This window comes from Natrix helvetica, assembly GCF_964273705.1.
Source record: "Natrix helvetica genome assembly, chromosome: Z".
Lineage (NCBI taxonomy): Eukaryota > Metazoa > Chordata > Lepidosauria > Squamata > Natricidae > Natrix > Natrix helvetica.
The window spans coordinates 118,340,782-118,360,478 of record NC_138554.1 but is presented as its reverse complement, the minus strand read 5'-3'; the positions used below and the strand labels follow the sequence as shown (position 1 = coordinate 118,360,478).

Below are 19,697 nucleotides of genomic sequence, written 5' to 3'. Positions count from 1 at the left end.
GGCTAAAATTATATTTGAAATCTGTTATGTAGTCAGTTCCATAACTAACTAACTATATATAGTTAGTTAGTTATGGAATATATATATATATATATATATTCTAATAAGCTGATGAAGTTAGAAGATAGATAGATAGATAACAAGCTAAAGAAATAAAACAGTAAAGAAAAGATAAAAGACTATACCTGCAGAGAATCCTGGTTTTCAGAGCGACTAACAGGAGTATAGTCATGAAGAGAAGAGCTGTGAAGGATACTCATGGAAGCTGAACTCACCATGGAATTACCGTGTCTTCTGTTACTGCCAGCTTCTTGAGTATCTGCTCAAGGAAAGTTTACAAATTAAAACAAGGAGCTTACTTTTCTCTTCCCCCTCCCAACGCTTTTAATCCATGGTTTTTGTAGGAATTTTGAATTGAAGTGATGCTATAGAATATTTGAGACTAAAACATCCCTCTCTCTGTTTCTGTTGCTCTCTCTCTCTTACACACACACACACACACACACACCTCGCAAATAATCTTTTAATAAGAGGGAGTGCCTTCAATTTAGGCTTTGACACATGGTGACTGCTTAGATTAGCTCCTCCACGTTTCTTGGCAAGATTTTCGATTTTCCCAACGCTTTTTTCATTAGGCTGAGAGAATGACTGGTCCAAGGTCACTCAGTTGTGCCTAAGACTAGATCTCACTAAACTACATCAAGCTGGGAGGTGACTTGAAGAATTATATTGAGAAACTGGAAATGTAATACCGGTATTATTTCAGATGCCAGGGAATGATTGTTGGATATCTGTTCTGGAAAAGGAAAATTAGTATCTTCTATTCTTTGAATTTAGTATTTACTATTATATAAATAGCACTATTTTAGTATTTAGAAAAATAGCATTTTCTACTAATCAAAGGATAAAGAAATATGTGTTACTATATCAAAGATTTTGTGATACTTTACAACAACATTTTGTACTGATTACATTGCAATATTGCATTAAGCCAGTGACTATTGATAAGTATAAAATGTAATGTAGATTTGTTTTTTCTTTTTCTTTTCTTTTTTAATTTATGTGGTTGATTGGGGCTTTAGCTTGTATTTTTGTCTTTTCTATTTGCTATTTTTCCCTTTGATGTCTATTTTTTTTAAATTAAAGATGATTCTACTTCTTATTTAACTTTTAGGAATATTAAATAAAAAATAAAAAGAGAAATTTCTAAAATATCAAGATATATGTTTGATACAATTCATGCTTCATATTTTTCTAACACAGTAGAAAGAAGCAAAGTGATCTAATTCTCAGTTTATTAGGAAAAATGAAATTACATTTCCATCTTTATGCAATCTAATAATTTCTGAGAACCTTCAGAATGTTAAGCATAATGCTATGTCTCTCTAATTTTCATTTCGAAAGTCAGAAATATGGTACCTCTTTTTAAATATCCACTTTTCTTTTGAGGACTTAAAACAAGGGATTCTCTTTGGCAATTAATATGGCAATCATGTTAACAAATCACTTTGCTTAAAGAAGAACTGAATGAAAAAGCCCAGCATTAAACTTCTGATTAAATAAAAGCTGGTTAAAAGGAAAATAAAGACACTGTAGAAAAAAATGTTACCTAGTGTACTCTCACTTGGATCATCAGGATCTGGTGCATTACTCAGCAGACTCTGCATATCTCCACGTCGGCGCTGTCTGTGTCTCCTCCGATACTGAAATTCAGCATATTCCTGCATAAACCAAACGTTACAAAATACAGGGAAGCATGCAATAATATATTTGGAGCAAACAAACAGCACGCTTAATGGGAAAAAAAATACTCTCTGTGATTTTATGCAATATAAAATCACCTGTTTCATAAAAAGTAAATAACTAAGTAGCAACCAACACCATGCAGTTTTTGTAAATAAAACTCCAAAAATACATAAATTTGCTAAATAAATTCAGCTAATAGATCAATGAAGCTGCTACTGCTGCATGATTGGTTGCATTTTTATGAGTATTTCAAGGCTATGAATTTAAAATAATCAGTTTAGTATAATATAAGCACATTTTATTTTATATATAATTGTGTCTGTGTATTTGTGTGTGTTTTTGTAAATGTGTGTATGTATGTATGAACATATGTGTATGTACACACACATACACAAATTCAATATCCTTAAAAGTTGAGGATATGCTTGAAGTTGGGGAATGAGATTTCAATATAAAACACTGAGCCTGCATTAGTGAAATTGATATTGTATGCTCTTATTCTTCCTGTATTAGCATTGATAACAATGTAGCAGAGTACAGACTTTTGCTTCCCTTCTACTTTTGGTATAATAAAATAAGTATTGCCAACAAAAATTGCCTGATAATGTCTCTGTTAAAATATTCAGCAAGTCTACTAGTTCAGTTTATCAATTGTTCTTTTTAATGAGTTAATTATCAAAATAAGCTGCAGCAGTTTTAGCAAGTGTTGTATTGCTAAATTATACCTTTGGATTAAGCATTCCAGCAAACGAATCAATCACGAATCAATTATATTCGGAAATGTTCAATGTTCGATTGATCTAAGCGGCATATTTTCTATCAACTGCTTATCATGTAATGTGAAAAAAAAATTCTTAACTTGCAGTTCTGTGAAATCCTGGAACACTTTTTGTTCAAAATAAGATCAGGGTGATAGATGAATTATTTTCACAGTCACTTTTTTTTGTCTTTGTCTTTTTTTATTTTTGAAGGACCACAGAAATCTGAAGTCCAGATTACTTTCGAAGTGCACCTAGTCCTAATTGATAAGTATTCTTTATTTCAAAAATCAAGAACACAGGTCAAAATTTTCAGAAACCCCCCCCCCCCCCCCCTAATTGCAATGGAACTCAATGTAGGACAAATGAGCAGTCATCATAGACATAAGATATCAGTAAGTTTAGTTTAGGTAATAATTTCATTGTTTAGCATTATATAATAAACAGGCAAATTCTCAAATAAAATATTAATTTCTCATACCAGTTATACAGCAGTGCAAACTTCAAATAAGATTCACTGATTTTGAATAATTAAAATGTTTTATTGCAAACATGTAATTATTGGGGAAAAAGCCAGCCAGTTTATTTGAATATAAGAAGCAAATTATAGTCTTGCAAGCATAATGCTATCCAGTGACTATAAAAAGGAAATATGCATAAGTATGCAATTGTATAAATCACAAAACAATCCTAAACAAAGGTTTGAAGAAGAAGAAAAAAATCCCACAGTTAATTAGCTTCATATTTTCATATTTATATTTTACGTGCTTGGAATTAGCAAGTTTTATTTTTTAATTTCCTTTTCATTTTGTAATCTTTTGTACCTGCTGATGTCACATTAGGCTAGGGCTAATTGGGTTCTCATAGCTATATAGATAGTGTTTCTTCGCTGTTCATTTTTACAGTTTTTATTCAGTCTACGGTGCTATCTTGTGTATGATGAAGTTGTTCACAGAAACGATAGTGCTAATTGTAAGGCACAGATCAAAAACAAAATGCTAAAGATAAAAGGGCATAGTCAGCTATGCTTATACACATGTGAATAATGCTCCTGCATAGGAACTGTGTCAGGGTTGCAAGTCTTTTTTGCTGGAAGCACTCACCATCAAATGGATAAACTTGATCATAGTTTCCACCTGTTCCTTTAATTTCCCAAAACTGGCTCAGCCCTTGAAAAAAAACGAGTCCTTATGAGACGTCAGTAAAGGGGATAATAGCTGAATGACTCCACAGATCTGAAGAACTACAGTCAGAAGTAAGCAATCTGTATTTTGAATCCATAGTCTCTCTTAGCTTTAGTCATAAAGCTAAGTAACAAGATTACAGATATGGGAGTATGCCCAAACACGAATGTACAAAAGAGCACTACCCTCTCAAATTTTTTTTCTGTAATTTCCCCCCAACCCTAATAATGAATAATGAACAGCATAGGTTCTGATCAAGCAGGTACTTAATCTCAATGAAAAGAAAATAAGTTTGGAAAAACTTTCTGTAAGAAGATCTCTGCTTGAAAGGTGGCAAAACTCTGCAAAACTTTGATGTAAGGTTAGCCAACTTTGGTAGCATATGAATAACCGAAGTAATACAATCCATACAAAAATCTAATGCTCTAATGCATACCTAAGGTATGATGTAGAAGGATATGAAGCAAGTAAGATAAGTAGTTGGAAGGAAGCAGAAACAAGTTTTAAACTATCTGTTTAAATAGAATCAACATGTTTAGTTCTTGTAATGTAGAAATAAGGTGATCAAATCATAAGGTCTCACGACCAGATAGCCACCATTATAACCATCACATAACTTTTAATAAAAGGTTCTTGAAAATTAAGTGAAATGAAATACTGAAATAGTGAAGTATAGACTGTAGAAAGTAATTCAAAGGTCCCTAACAAGATCAGAAGTGGATTAACTCGTCCAGTTGGCTACATATATGAGTAATGGTGCCTTTTAAGCTGAAGCCAAAATTTTCATCACTTCCTTTGAAAAGAAATCAGTGGAATAATTCCCCAATACTAAGGGAATAATCTTTTATGATAAAATACTAAAATGCTGATATTCAATAAGAACATCTAATTTTTGCAGCAACTGAAATTAGTATATGCCTTTCTATGAAATCACTGAACTCTTGGGATTCCCAGAAATGACCTTAAATGCTAAAAATGGCCATCACTGTTAAAACTACAGGATTTGCATTTTAAGAGTAAATGAAATCTAGCGTGCTCTCTGGTATATACATACAGTTTAAAAATATAGAAAGAGGTTTTTTTATTATCTATTGCTTTCTGTTCAAGTATGCCACTTATATTTTATCAGTTGCTTCTCTAAATGCAATCAAAATGAATCTCCTGGAATTGGGGGAAAGAACTGGAAAATGGGATTGCTGATGATGTGACCATCTGAAACAAAGATTATTTAAAAACATCATTTTTGGGACTTGCTTAAAAATGCTCAATTCCAGAATGGTCTCCCTACAACTGGATAGAAGGTCTGAGAAGAACATTAAAATTAATTACCAACTTTTTTTTGATTTGATGGACAGTTTAGGGCTCATTGATATATATAGACAGAATCAGCAATTCAAGAGAATATACCTACTTTTTCTGAAAAACAAGATGCTTTTCTAAGATAGATATGATTTGGCTACGATACTAAGAATTCTAAAGTAGGGATACTGCTAAAGACTTTTTCGGATCCTAATCCTAGGAACTTGTGAAAGAAAATCCAGTTCTTAAGTTCTATATAAATAAGAAATAGTGAAGGAGTGTAAAAAAATATTTTTTTAAAAAATATAAGTATTAATTTAAGAATTGTTTGGGACAAAAGTAAAACTTTTATCAAAAGGTCTGAGAAGAACATTAAAATTAATTACCAACTTTTTTTTGATTTGATGGACAGTTTAGGGCTCATTGATATATATAGACAGAATCAGCAATTCAAGAGAATATACCTACTTTTTCTGAAAAACAAGATGCTTTTCTAAGATAGATATGATTTGGCTACGATACTAAGAATTCTAAAGTAGGGATACTGCTAAAGACTTTTTCGGATCCTAATCCTAGGAACTTGTGAAAGAAAATCCAGTTCTTAAGTTCTATATAAATAAGAAATAGTGAAGGAGTGTAAAAAAATATTTTTTTAAAAAATATAAGTATTAATTTAAGAATTGTTTGGGACAAAAGTAAAACTTTTATCAAAAGTTATTTTATACAATATAATAAGACAAAACAATAACAAAAAAGAGGCAGAAGAAAACACAAGCTATTTTGGCTGATATAAGGAGAAAAGAAGAAAAATTAAATAAATTTCCAAACGAGGCAAGTATGTCTCAACAAAATAAAACTTTACAATGATTGTTATCTATGTTAACAGTTAGAGAAATGGAAATAAAAATTAACAATATAAAGCAAAAAAGAAAAAATCTTGAGTTTGTATACAAACCAGGGAAATGTCTGACATATAAATTACAAAAAAGAAAATAGTGTTGAAATCACAAATGGAAGATATTGTATTAATGGATAGCATAAATATCCATTTGTCTGAAGTGGTGTAGAGTTTCCTGTCTAAGCACGGGGTTGGTCTAGAAAATCTCTAAGGTCCCTTCCAAATCTGTTATTCTATTCTATAATAATCTGGAAGGCATTTCATCAATATTATTTCAATTTGTATAATGCAAGTAACATTATCTCTGAAGAATATAGATGTATTCCTAAATTTTATTGAGGATTACAGAAGAATAGAAACAAATTATGAATGGATCTATAACAATAATGAAAGTCTGTGAAGCTATAAAAAAGATTAGCTGAAAAGATGCCTGGACCAGATGGATTACTAGGTTATTATAAATATTTTGAGGATGAAATTTTACAACTTTTACAAAATACAGTACAATGAATATCTCACAGGAAGAGAAAACACAGGGAAGAGGCTAATATGGTAGTAATACCTAAAGAGGAATAAAATTTGGCTTTACAAGGAAGTATAAGTTGAATCATTATTGAATAATGAGTAAAAGTTATTTACAACAATTTTGACTGACAGACTAAAAGTAATTTTTAAGAATTTATTCATGAGTATCAACATGGATTTTTGCTTAAAACACAGTTAAAGGACAATAATTAGAAATGTGTTGGACATTTTGGAATATTTGGTATAATGAAAAACAAGCCACTTGATTTTCTTAGATGTGTACAGCTTCTTGTCCAAAGATTTGGAATAATTTGAACATGACTTTCTTGTTCAAAATTTTGTAAGATGATGAACTTTGGAAAGAACTTTTAAAATGGGTAAGAATGATTTATATTTCAAAGAATAGAATTCTTTATTGGCCAAGTATGATTGGACACACAAGGAAATTGTCTTTGGTACATATACTCTCAGTGGACATAAGAGAAAAGATACATTCGTCACTAATCATAAGGTACAACACTTAATGATAGTCATAGGGTACAAAGAAAGATACAAAGGAAGCATGAATAACTGTTAGTGGATATCAAATAAAGGGGACAGAAAGGAACAGGACAAATATGTCTACTGTCTCCTATCTTGTTTATTTTGGTTCTTGAAATATTGAATTATAAGACAGGATAAGAGGGTTGAGAGAGTAAATATTAAAAAATATCTTATAAGTTAAGGGCTTTTGCAAGTAACTTTATGTTGGTTTTGGAAGCCTTCTTAGCAGCACTCACTCTTTCATCAGACAAAATTGTCTAGAATGTACAAAGGCACTTCAAAATTACATTGGAAATGTGAACAATAAGAAGGACATTTCATCTTGCTTGGTGGAAGTATAGAAAAAATTGGATTCAAATACACTGATTCAGAGAATTTTAAAGTTTAAGATACAATTGAGACCAGAAATCTAACTTCTGGAATTGATGAACAAAGAGTTGGTAAAAGTCTCAGAACTTTGTGATTTTTTAAAATATTATAAATAGAGCCAGATTATTGTACTATATTTATAATCTTTCAGCAATACTTGCAATAGAAGATTGGTTCATGAAAATGATGTAACTTGCTGAGATGGCCAAACTGAGTTAATTGATTGGGGAAAAGACATCATGTTTATTGTTGATTGGAAATCCTTTATGGACTTCTTGCATATAACATAAAAAATGAATGTATGGTTATGGTTTTGATGATTAGACATGAAATTATAGAAAGAAGAGAGTCATATTGAGGCTTTAGAAAAGGAGGTAAATTTATAAATGTACTTATAACTGCTGTAAAGAAGACGGAAGCCACATTTTGTTTTTATCTTTTTCTTTTCTTTCTATTTTCCCCTTTCTTTCACTTTTAGCCTTTTTTTATTTCTCTCTTTCTTCCTCCTTATGTACGGTATATGTTAATATTAGTTTTGATCTTTATTTTTAATTTTTTAAATAAAATTATGAAAAAGAAAGAAATGCTCAGTTCCTAAATAAATATTGCCAATTACAACTCCAAAGATGATGTTGCCATAATCATGACCCATCCCCATTTTCAGAAGTACAGTCCTCCAAGTTTGTTTAGTGAAGTAGTAGCAATATACACAAGACAAATGAGACAGAGAGATTGTCTATAGTCCTGAAGGTTATTTTATATGCCACAAACTCTGCAATCTCTTGAATGGTGCGGGTTGGAATGAAGTGGACATTTTTTTTAAAAAAGAAAAGATTTACAAAGATAAAACTAAAAAAAAAGACCATACAATTGTCATCCACAAAGGAAAAGAAGAAAAAATAAATATTCTCTGAGAAGAAAAATCCAGTTGCAATTGCTTGTTTTGCAGTAAAAAAAGAAATTGCCTACAGAAGGGTAGAAACTACCACTAGGAATACACATGTTTGGATAAAGATATTCCTGCCAAAAGATCTAGATGTTTCCTGTATTTCAAAAACTTTATTAGTTTATATGAATATAATATAAAATACAAAAATACAAGACAATAATAAGAAAACAAAGGAGGGAAAACGGAAGGGAGAAAACTGTAAGGCAGTGGAAAAAAAGAAAGAAAAGGCATTGACTTTCCACCTAGGTTGTTTCCTATGTGCAGGAACTCTGTGCAGGAGGATCAACTTTATGGGCAAGATACCAAGAGCACAAAGAAAGATAAAAATCTTAGCCATCACATGACAGATGTTGAAAAAATATATATCCATGATTAAAAAGGAAGTTAAACTCTTCTGGCTAATCTGTTACAATGTTACATCTAGCTCTTGGTTTGTAATCTAATGCCTGGGCAGAAAAAAGTTAAAAATAGTCTTATAGGAACATATTTGCGCTCATTAAAAGGCAAGATTTTAAAATAACTACAAGATTGTAACCAAGTAATAAGCATTAAAAAGAAAAGAAAAACATGAAAATGATGTACCAGATAACAGCTAAATAGTAAACTCAATTCAGGAGCCAGCTTGGTAAGTGACTGTTGTTTTGTGGTGCTGTTGGCAAGTTTGCTCTGTCATGACAACCTGATGTGCAGCTTTCATTTTCTAACAATCAGGAGGAAGTAGGGAACTTCATTTGCAAGGGATGGAACATAATTGCTCTCATTTGTTTAACTAAGTTCAAAATTCTATTTCAGTTGTGACAATTATCACCATTTGCCCTGCCAGAACTCAAGCAGATGTTGAGAAGCTGGAAGACCAGGGTGCCCGATCAAACCCTTAAGGACACAAAATCATATGTTATATATTATTCAACACTGGATAGGGAAAAAAATCCTTGCATTGTAAAGCTACAAAAAATAGAAAGCCCATCCACACCTTGCAAACTTTTGTACAATTTGCAACAACATCAGGAAGCTATTCATGCAAAGTGAAATTCCTTAATCATTTCTGTAATATGTAAATTTATACAACTAAAAATGACAAAAATTACCTCAGGGGATGCAAATCCTAAATATTCCCAATCCCATGTTCCACCAGCAAAGCTATAAATTAAACATACTTTGTTATTGGAGAACAGAATTAACTATGAACAATTTCCCCTCAACCAGACAATTGAAAAGTTATTTGCTAATTAGCTATTTATATCATTTTAATAGCGTTAATAAGCCAAGAAAATTAAAAATTGGTCAAGATTTCAAATTATCAATCTAAACATTCATTCATTGCATGGATACAAAAACATATCCCACTCAATCCAATTCCACCAACTTTTTCAGTTGAAGCATGGGTAGTTAGTGCTAATACTACTTCTTATTTGGCCAATAACAGCAACATTTATCATTTATTTATTTATAATTTCAACTTTCTTGGCTACCACAAATAAAACTCTGGGTAGCTAGCAACGATTACAATAGTAGAACAATTAAAACAAATGCTAATGGTGTGGGAGAGGAGGAAATGGAACCAAACAATTCAGTAACATCCAGCCTTACATCCTGCTTTCTTGAAGGCAAGGAAGGTCAAGGATCTTTGGATCATGAAGGAAATTTTCTGCTAATGCCTCAGGAAAAGGTATACCATACACATTTAGTTAGAATGGATTTAATGACTACATTGAGAACTTGACAGTCTAATGCAATATTGAATCAGAAACATCAAAAATTACAATTCAACCTTTATGCCTTGTGCCGAAAATGAGTGGTTGAAGTAATCTTCTTTTCATTGAATCAGTTCGAGAACACATTAACCTTGTTAGAAACAATTTTTGGTGCTTTTTATTTAAAAGTGTATCACATTTTCTCTGACATCATGATTAATTTTCATGTGTAATTCTATTTTCAAGGTACTACTTTCACATTTAATTTATTTATATAGCTGCCCATATCACATATGTGAACTTAGGCAGCTTACCATAAAATAAATAGAATGCATAAAATATACAATATAGAAAATAAATGTTTTCCTTTGCCTATAAATAACATTTGGTATAAAATATTTGATTTAATATGATCAATTTTTTAGTATAGTATATCCTTTATTTTCATTGTACAAAATAATTTATTTTGTATTATTTATTAAATATATAATTTACTATGAGAATAAAATTTATGCATTAAATGTATACACTGTCCATTTCATAAATATGAATTTGGGAAGCTCTGAATTAAAAAGAGTGAAAACCAGAGTCAAAGTAGCAAAAATGATATAAAAATAGCATCTGAGAAGGCTTACAAACATTCAAAGAAGCCATGACACGGGTTTCTATCAGGGCCCCATGCTCCATGACAAAATCAGGTTTTTAATGCCCTGTGAGATATCAGCAGGGTTAGGGCAATTAATAAGTTAATGAGACTACCTAGCGGATTTACAAATGCCACAGGGCTCTAATTCCTGGTATTGGCATGATTCTGTACTCATTAAAAAAGGTCAGCTATTCAAAAGGCAATATCTAGAGTCATGTCCATATACATTTTACTTCAAAGTTTCTAAGGAGCAATTCTGTACTCTCACCTCTAACAAAATGGAACATGCATAACTCTTCTCCTTATTTTAATTTTAGTCACAAGCACAAATGCATCCCATAACTTAAAATAATTAAGCAATGAATGATTAAACCAAGTTGATAAAATTTTAAAAATGAATCATTCAAGGCATACTTGTGAGAATTATTTGCTGTTTTTCTAAGTCATGGATAGGCAGCCTGATGCTTTCCAGATGTTTTTTACTTCAACACATCAACTCAGCTAGTATTGGCAACATTAAGAGAATGTAAGGAGTTGTAGTCCAAAACAGCTGGACATCATCAGTTTACTATACCTTACTCTCAACAAACAAAGTTGTAAGACAGGCTTACCATGCTTGGTACTTACAAATTGTACTTCTCTGGGGTGCAAATCTCTATTTTATGGGATTACCTGCGCCTTGGAGCTTCTGGAGAATCAGCAGGAGCAACTCCACGGGCTACAGATGCTAAGAACTCTTGCCTCTTCTGTTGAACAAGGCAAGCTGCCCGGATGATTTTATGGCGGGGAGTACGAAGGTAAGGTCTGTTCACTTTCTGAGCAAGATCTTCTGTAACCATTTCAAGGTCTGTCTGCAATAAAAAACAATACCCGTAAACAACACTTTACAAGGTGAAAATATATGTGCCGGCTATATAATCAATAATGAAGACAGATACAAATATATGCATTCCTTACAGTGGTGGGTTTCAAATTTTTTTAGAACCTCTTCTGTAGGTGTGGCCTGCTTTGTGGGAGTGGCTTGCTAACCATGTGACCGGGTGGGAGTGGCTTGCCGGTCATGTGACTGGGTGGGCGTGGCCAACTTGTAAAATGTGGTGAAACTCACTTAACAACACTCTTGCTTAGCAATCAAAATGTTGGCTCACCAAACTCTGGCATTTGAAGCTTTCAAGTCTTAATGCTGTCAAGTTACAAGACCCTTGCACCCCTAATCCTTTAGAAAAAAACTCCCAGGGGTGTTCAAACTTGACAGCTTTAAGACTTGTGGACTTCAACTCCCAGAATTCCTCCGCTCGTTCTTCATCTTGATGATGTGCGGACGGGCGGGGGCAGAGAACTGGAACAAGTTCTAAACGGCACTGTAGATTTGTGGAACCTCTTCTATAGAAGAGGTTAGAACTGGCTGGAACCCACCCCAGATTCCCTATTATAATGGTTAAGGAGATATCTAAAATTAATTTTGGTTCCAGTAAAAAAATGGAGGTTTCTATGGCTTACTATTTTATAACTATATAATCCACTTAACCAGGAAGCAATACAACTCATGCAATAATGCACTTTTTACTATACTAATAAAAAATAAGATTGGCAGCAACACCCCAAGAGTCTAATAAGTATAATCCTTTTGAAATCAACATTTTAAAGAGCCATTTATTTCTTTTTAAAAGTACACTTCAATTATTTCTATAAGAAGAATATCCATTCAATGTGGATTATAATGTATTAACACAATGTAGAAAAAATAATTTGTGGAAAAGAATCAGTAAAATGATTAGTTCTATCTATTAAAGCCACAAAATTATATCAGCTGAAAAAAACTGGTTACTAAACTATAATTGTTGTTTGCACATTTGTGAATGCACATATCTGGATTTGGTGTTAGATTCATATTTATCTAGGTTGTTAAGTCAGTTTAGAAAAATAAATCTATGAGAATGGCTGGGCTGAGGGAATGGGACTGATTCAAGCTTATGTAGTGAGTGTCTATGGGTGAAGTTAGATTTGAATCTGTTTCATAATATTCCTAGGACCTAGGCAATGGTGGTGAACTTGTGACATGCAACTATGTTTTGGGAGACATGCCAGCATTCGCCAACATCCAACAACCATTCTCAAAAACATTCCTGTTCTTGTATAATTTTTGCAAGTTGCACAAGAATGCTCTTCTAAGACCACCAGATCCCTTGGAAATCATACCAGAATTGAACCTCCAAAAATTGTGCAAGAATGAGATAGTAAAATACCTGATTGTGTAGATGTCATTTTGCAACCTGCCCTTAGATTCAACAAAGAAAACCCACCATTTTCTTAGTATTTTCTAAAAGATATTCAAAAGATAATGCAGGGCTAGCATTGTTGGCCATACCTACAATATGATGCAAAGATGCTGAAAGAGGAATAACAGATAAGGGCATATGATTGCTATGGCAATCAGAAGAGTAGTGAAGATTCTTTTGGGAGTTCAGCTGAAGTGCATACTGAACACAACATATTCAGACGTATGTCACCTATGTGTAGTTTGTTGGTGTAGCACACTTGCAACAACAACAACATAGGAATTGCTGTTTTCTGAGTTGGCTAAGCAGGCACAGAATCCCTTTGTCTGAATCTTGATAAAGAAGAATTGCAGAACAAGGGCCATCACAAGGTAATATATTTACCTGCATCAGTTCAAATATTTCTTTCTTTGTGCTTTTTGGTTCTAGAAAGAATCCATAAGGATAAGAACACTTCAGAATCCGTCGAGTTTTGAGGAGTTCTTGTACTGCATCTTCAATGAATGTGGTATCAGGACAACTTCCTTCTGCTGCAAGATATGTTCGGGTATTGCAAGTAAATGTTTATTTTTCTTGTTCCTGAAAAACCTACTTCAGCAAGCATAAAGTCTCTTCTAAATTAAACAAAAACTATTAATATCATATAAAATTAGAAGTGTTTCTCAGATTTGACTTCAAATAAAATAAAAATACTTGCAAGTAACTTTCGTATTGACTGTATTCAGATTTCTGCAATTAGTAAAATTAGATTATAATAGCCATCCAAAGCAGATATTTCAAGATATAAACATGATAATTGGTTTTGTGATTGAAAAATGAACAATTCTTACAGATATATAATTCTGATTTTTCTATTAATACTACAACCTACATACTATTATTCTTTTTTAATGACTTGCTATTAAGATTTCATGTTGTTAAAAATAAAACCACAGAAACACTAACAGATTTTTTAGACATCAAAACAGATACAAGAATGCATTAAAAATACCCCCAAACCATACAAATTTGAATTCAATGAGGAAACGTTTGAGTAGATAAGTTGTAAATTCTAATTCTATTCTAAACAGATATTTTTTTAAAAAATTCTTCATTCAAATATTTATATTTTTTTCTATAGCAATAAAGGCTGTCAATTACAATTACTATATAAAACCGTAAACAACTGGCACAAAAACAGAGTAAATTCTAACCTGTTGTTGTTCAGACCAAAATCTTTGGTAAATATCCAAAATTTCTCTTGGGACTGAGAAGGAAACAACAGCACTGCAACTAAAAATGTCTTTCCTCATATCCATGCATAATGTATAGTTGTGATGGACACAAAAGAAAAATCCTTTACCTTATCTTAAAAAGGACAGATGTATCTAGAGAACAATGCTTCCTTAAATATAAAAAGGGAGTATTTAGCTGGGCAAAAATATTTTGGGTTCTGTTCAGACTGAAGCATCAATACAAGGAAAAATGCAGGAAATGCATCCGTTTGACGCTAGTATATTGTATATCAAAGAGAGATTTAAAATGAGATTTAGTTGTTATAATTTTGTTGCATAGAATATGGCATGTTTTTAAACACACCTAAAATGCTCTGCTATATTTAATACAATGTATTAGATCATAAATCAAACATAGTTGGTAAATACAGGAATATTATTCTGAGTCCTCGATCATACTGTAGAAAAAACAAAGGCACTTACATCCACCAAGGGCTCTACTCAGCTGCTCCATTTTTTCTTTGGCTGTTTTCAGAAGGCGCTGTTCCAACTAAAATAAATAAAATAAAGACAATAATGAAAACTTTGTATTTTGAACAAATTGTTGGAAAACTTGGAAACTGATTTAACACAACTATTCGTAATCATACTTGATAGCTGAGCTCATGGTTCTTAAATCTTGTATAATAGTGCATAAATCTGTCAAGTTCTTGAAATCTTTTGTGTTTCTTTTCAGCCTGAAAATGTTTAAAAAGGGAAGAAAAAAAGCAATTTTAAATTTTCCTCATAAGCAAGACCAAATATTCAACAGTTCTTAAATTGTACAACAGAAATATACTCTCACACATTAATGAATATTGAACAAATAAATTAGTCATCTGAATTCAACAGTTAATCAATTTTGAATCAAAGAAACCCCTGATATACTGGAAATGTTATATTAAATTACACTTAGGGTTTTAAAAGTCAAGTGAGGCCAAACAAGAATTGATTCTATCTGGAAACAATGCTCACTCCATTCTAAGATGAGAGGGAATAGCTATTCCATAATGATTTCTTTAATTATAAAAGTGGTTTTCTAAAAGTTCAGGTTAGTCCCCATCTACTTATTAACTAGAGAGCTGTCTGAATAGTTTACAAGAGGCACTTGCTGACTATGAAAATACAAAGTCTCTTTTTTCTTTTGTAGTCCAATATAGTGGACAGATGTCTTAAAACTGAAGCCTCCTCCACCTTTTTCTATATTGCCACTTACAATATAATGCGGATGGTCAGACATTTTAACAAACCCAAAATATATATCAAACTCCCATGCTGCAATTAATGAATTGAACAATTGTGTGTGTGTGTGGGGGGGGGGTGTTTCTAGTCAAAGTAATGCAGCTACTATTATGAACCAGTAAATCAAATTTTGTTGTTGGTAAATTATATTCTGGCTTACATTTGAAACAGATTTTCAAAAACAGTTCCTCTCACTCACAAGAAAGGCTTTAACCTTTCACTTTGCATCTGTTTTCTGTACCTTTACTTTTGGATACTGATAGAAAATTTGGCTAGCTTTCAATTACTGTTGAGCTTTGCTTAAATTTCTGATATGCACAGAAGACAGGGGTAAAGAATGTTTATGAGGCTCATATTACATATATTTGTAAACAGATGGAAGAGTGCTGAATACTTAACTAACAAAAATACTTTTTAAGGCTAGATTTAACATTATCTTAGTTTAGCTGAACATGGTACTTTTACCTAATGTTAAATGTCTACCTATGAGTTAAACAATCACAGCTTAGCACAATGTATAGAATCAGCCATTACATTCAAAACAAGAGAATAACACATAATGATGATGCTGATAATGATCTATTCCTGAAAATAAATCATTTTCTTACCTCTGCTGTCATTTCTTTAGATTGTTCTTCTACGTGTTGAATTACTTCATAGCGAGTACATCTATAATATCCTCCAGTAGAAGAACTATGTTTTTTCCATTCTTCAAGGCATATCCAACAGAAATCATATTTGCACTAGGAAAGGAAAAGATATACATACAGTATTCTGATATACTATATACTAACTACAAATGTAATTATATCAGTGATGATGTCTTCAGTAACATGTCTTTATCAATTCTTTAGCAAAGTCTAAAACTGATAAAAGATTATTAACTAAGAGTCATGTGAAATTATTATCTAGAATGTGATTTAGATAAATGTTGCCTTTTATAACACCATACTACCCTAAAATATGGCTTGGTCCAACTGTGCCTATCTTTCTGAAAATACTAAATATATCTTCTGGTTCTTTTTATTTTTCTTTAGACAGTGGGTCTAGGAGTGACATAACCCTGGACAATATTTGTTCACCTTTGCACACTGCATGTGGTTGCATCCTTCATTTTTCTGAATGGGAGATTTACAGTTGGCACATGGTTTGGAGTTTGTGAGTAACCATAAGCAGTTAGCAGCATCTTCATAAGCTTCACTAACTCCCACAACTTTGAAGAGGGAAACAAAATATTAGGTGCATATAATGTTCATGTAATATTTTCTTAAAACAAAAGGCTCACTGCACTTCCTATTTTTTTTAAGTTTGTAACCTAATATTTTAAAAAATCCACTTGTGGGACATCCCTAAATGTTCAAAAAAAAACCTTTGCATTTCAAAGATAAATTTGACACAGAATTTCATTGACCTTGAAAATCATTTGAGATTATAACTTCCTATTCATGTGACACTGACCATAGGGGTTCTGCAACTCTCCCCCTTTTCTCCCAACTGCCTATCTCTCCCACCATCTTAGCTGCCTATCCAGTGCACCAGCGAGCACAAGGCTGCTGTGACACAGGAAGCCCAAGCCTGCTCCCTACCTACCACATTCAAAAGGCCTCTGCAAGTTACAAGGCCCAGCAGTAGAAATAAATTACTCCATATACCCTTGCATTTATTTGCAGCTACTGGCAGGTGCGTCTAGCCGATGCAAGGCATGGCTTTCCTACAGAGGCTGCCTTGTGTCATACTGCAAGTGCATACCATACTCATGATACTTTGGAAGATTCCTTTTCCAAGTTCACAAGAAGAATGTTCCAAATAATTGTGAGAATGGTGTCAGCTGTTGTGATCACTAGAAAGATGATCTTTCTGAGCAATCACCGTTGCTAGCTTTCTAACTTTCTAGACTAGAAAGCTAGCAAAGGCAATAGCTCAGAAGGCTCCTTCTCTAAATTTCATGATTGGGAAAAGGAACCTTCCAAACAATTGCATGAATGCTTCTTGCAGAATGATATGAGGCAGCTTCTGTAACAAGGTCAGGCCTCATGTCAGCTGCGTTTGCTCGTGAGTAGCTACAAGAAAAAAACAACACAAAGGTAAGTGGAGCAATTGATGTACACTGCGGACCTCTGCAACTGGTAGAAGTCTCCCTGGCATGGTGGGATGAGGAGAAGAGGTTCAGGCCCTCTGATCCACAGTAGGTTTCCATGCATCAGTGGGTCATATAGCCTACATGAGTCTTATAACACATTGCATAGTTTCTATAAAATAAACAAAAAAACCACAATGGACATTCTTACGCTCTTCAGGTTTCATTTCTGTTATTTTCTGCAGCCAGTTTTTCCAAGTTTCACAATCACAAGGTTCATGGGCTTCACCTAAACACTCCCTAAAAATGAACCCAGAGTTAGAATAAGGGAAAAAGTAAACTTCACATTAAAACAAATGAAATGCTTACTAGAGAATTTTCAAGGATAATTGTAAAATACTAAAATTTTAATCTATTACTTGAGTTCATTAAGTTGGCTAGCTGTGAATTCACATATAAAAGCATCTTGAGAGTATCCTGTCTAAAGCACAAGGAGATTTAGGATGGGAATCCTACCCCTATGCAATATATGTTAAGCCATTGCTCCCTTCATTTCTGTCATGTCCTACAATATGAGGAGTGAAAATTGAGGTGCCTAAAATTGAGATTTTCCTAAAACCGTGATGGCGAACGTATGGCATGAGTGCTGCAGGTGGCACATGGAACCATATTTGCTGGCATGCTCCGGTGCATATGCGCGGGCCGGCCAGATGATTTTCAGCCTTCCAGAGGGCCAGGGGAGGCTTTTTTCCCTCCCCAGGCTTCAGGAAAGCCTCTGGAGCCTGGGGGCGGGTGTTGTGCGCGCATGCACGGGGGGGGGGGTTGCACGCACATGCACAAGTGGGCGGGAAGTATTGAATTGGTATGGGTATGCGTGCACGTATGATAGCATGTGCACACACAATTTTGGCACGCCATAAGAAAAAGGTTCACCATCACTGTCCTAAAGTGAAGAAATAAGTGAACTGTGTAAACTCTACACAGTGCTGTAACCAACCCAAAAGATAAGAAATGAAACTATAATATGGTGTAGGAGTGAACAAAGCATGAATGAAGCCAGTCAGAACAGGAGTTTATTTGCTTACATTTTATAAGACAGAGCGACAGAAACAGAAACAGTGGCCCAAAGCCACTCAGTCAGATGCCATGATTAACTATTGACTTGAATCTTAATTCCTTGATTCTAATCTAATGCCATTATAACACTCTGGTTGTTAAAGACAAACAAAATATTGAATATCAGCTCTAAATAACAGGTTAGGAACCCTGAACTAGAACTAGAAATAGAACTAGGGTTCCCAAAATTATTCAAGGCAGTTATTCTTTCAATTTTACTCATCCATTAGATATAATTTCATCTTTTTCTAAAGTACTTGAGTTATATAAATGAGACTTCTGATCCTTTGCAGAAAATTAATCCCTCTCTGCTATCTACATGCAGATTGGCATCAATTCCTATTTCTCAGGAGTAAGAAACTCCACAGGAAAAAAAGCAGAGGGATAATTCTTCTCTTGTAGGTTTTAGCAACCACATTTTTAGAACAGGAAGGAATACTTAAAAATTGATTAAACAGCAATATTATGACAACATATACATAACGTGAATATTTCCCCCTCTATCCTTATTACTCACAGATCAGTTTAGGAATTTTTTTATGCATTATAAAAGAATAACAGGTGCCTGATGGACAGAGAAATGTGACCATGGCTCGGAATAATGAGTGTTTTAGATACTAAAAACATGTATTGCTTGATACAACAATAATGTTAAAATCTTAATTCTCAATATCCTAGTTTTCAATATCAATTTACAGTAATATATATTCATTACATCGGAGGTTGGTAATATGTGGACATGTAGGTAATCCTCAGTTAACAATGACAACCTAGGGCAGAATTTTCATTGCTATATGATGTGGTTTTAAAGTGTGATATCATGTGATAACATTTAATTAGTGACTATATCCCAGCTGCCATTATTAGGTGAGGATCATGGATGATTAAGTGGCTTCCAACAAGTCAAGTCAGTGGGAAAGCCAGGAAATTCACAGGCAGGCTGATGGGCAGGTAATTGGCTATTGGGTGCAGAAAAGTACACAAGGGTCCAATGTCACAGAACACAAACAAGGTGGGGCTTGGGGAGGATGCTGCAGAATATAAGTGCAGACGAGCCCAGCATAGTGAGGCTTGAGGTGGTTGATGCAAAGTGCAAAGGGCTACTATGAAGCAATGTAA

General features: G+C 33.3%; 1 protein-coding gene across 6 annotated transcripts in view; it reads right to left on the bottom strand.

The window, feature by feature from the left end:
• ANKIB1 (ankyrin repeat and IBR domain containing 1) overlaps nt 1–19,697 on the bottom strand; it is a 49,617-nt gene that overhangs the window by 3,509 nt on the left and 26,411 nt on the right. For 4 of the 6 annotated variants that reach the window (XM_081971478.1, XM_081971474.1, XM_081971477.1 and 1 more), the window contains exons 10-19: nt 17,674–17,762; nt 16,468–16,598; nt 15,994–16,128; nt 14,755–14,841; nt 14,588–14,654; nt 13,275–13,420; nt 11,284–11,462; nt 9,360–9,411; nt 1,610–1,721; nt 186–319 (exon numbers count right to left, since the gene is read on the bottom strand). In XM_081971478.1, the coding sequence (XP_081827604.1) occupies nt 186–319; nt 1,610–1,721; nt 9,360–9,411; nt 11,284–11,462; nt 13,275–13,420; nt 14,588–14,654; nt 14,755–14,841; nt 15,994–16,128; nt 16,468–16,598; nt 17,674–17,762 (1,132 nt within the window). The remainder of the gene's footprint in view (nt 1–185; nt 320–1,609; nt 1,722–9,359; nt 9,412–11,283; nt 11,463–13,274; nt 13,421–14,587; nt 14,655–14,754; nt 14,842–15,993; nt 16,129–16,467; nt 16,599–17,673; nt 17,763–19,697) is intronic. The other 2 variants (XM_081971476.1, XM_081971475.1) reach the window with 2 other exon arrangements.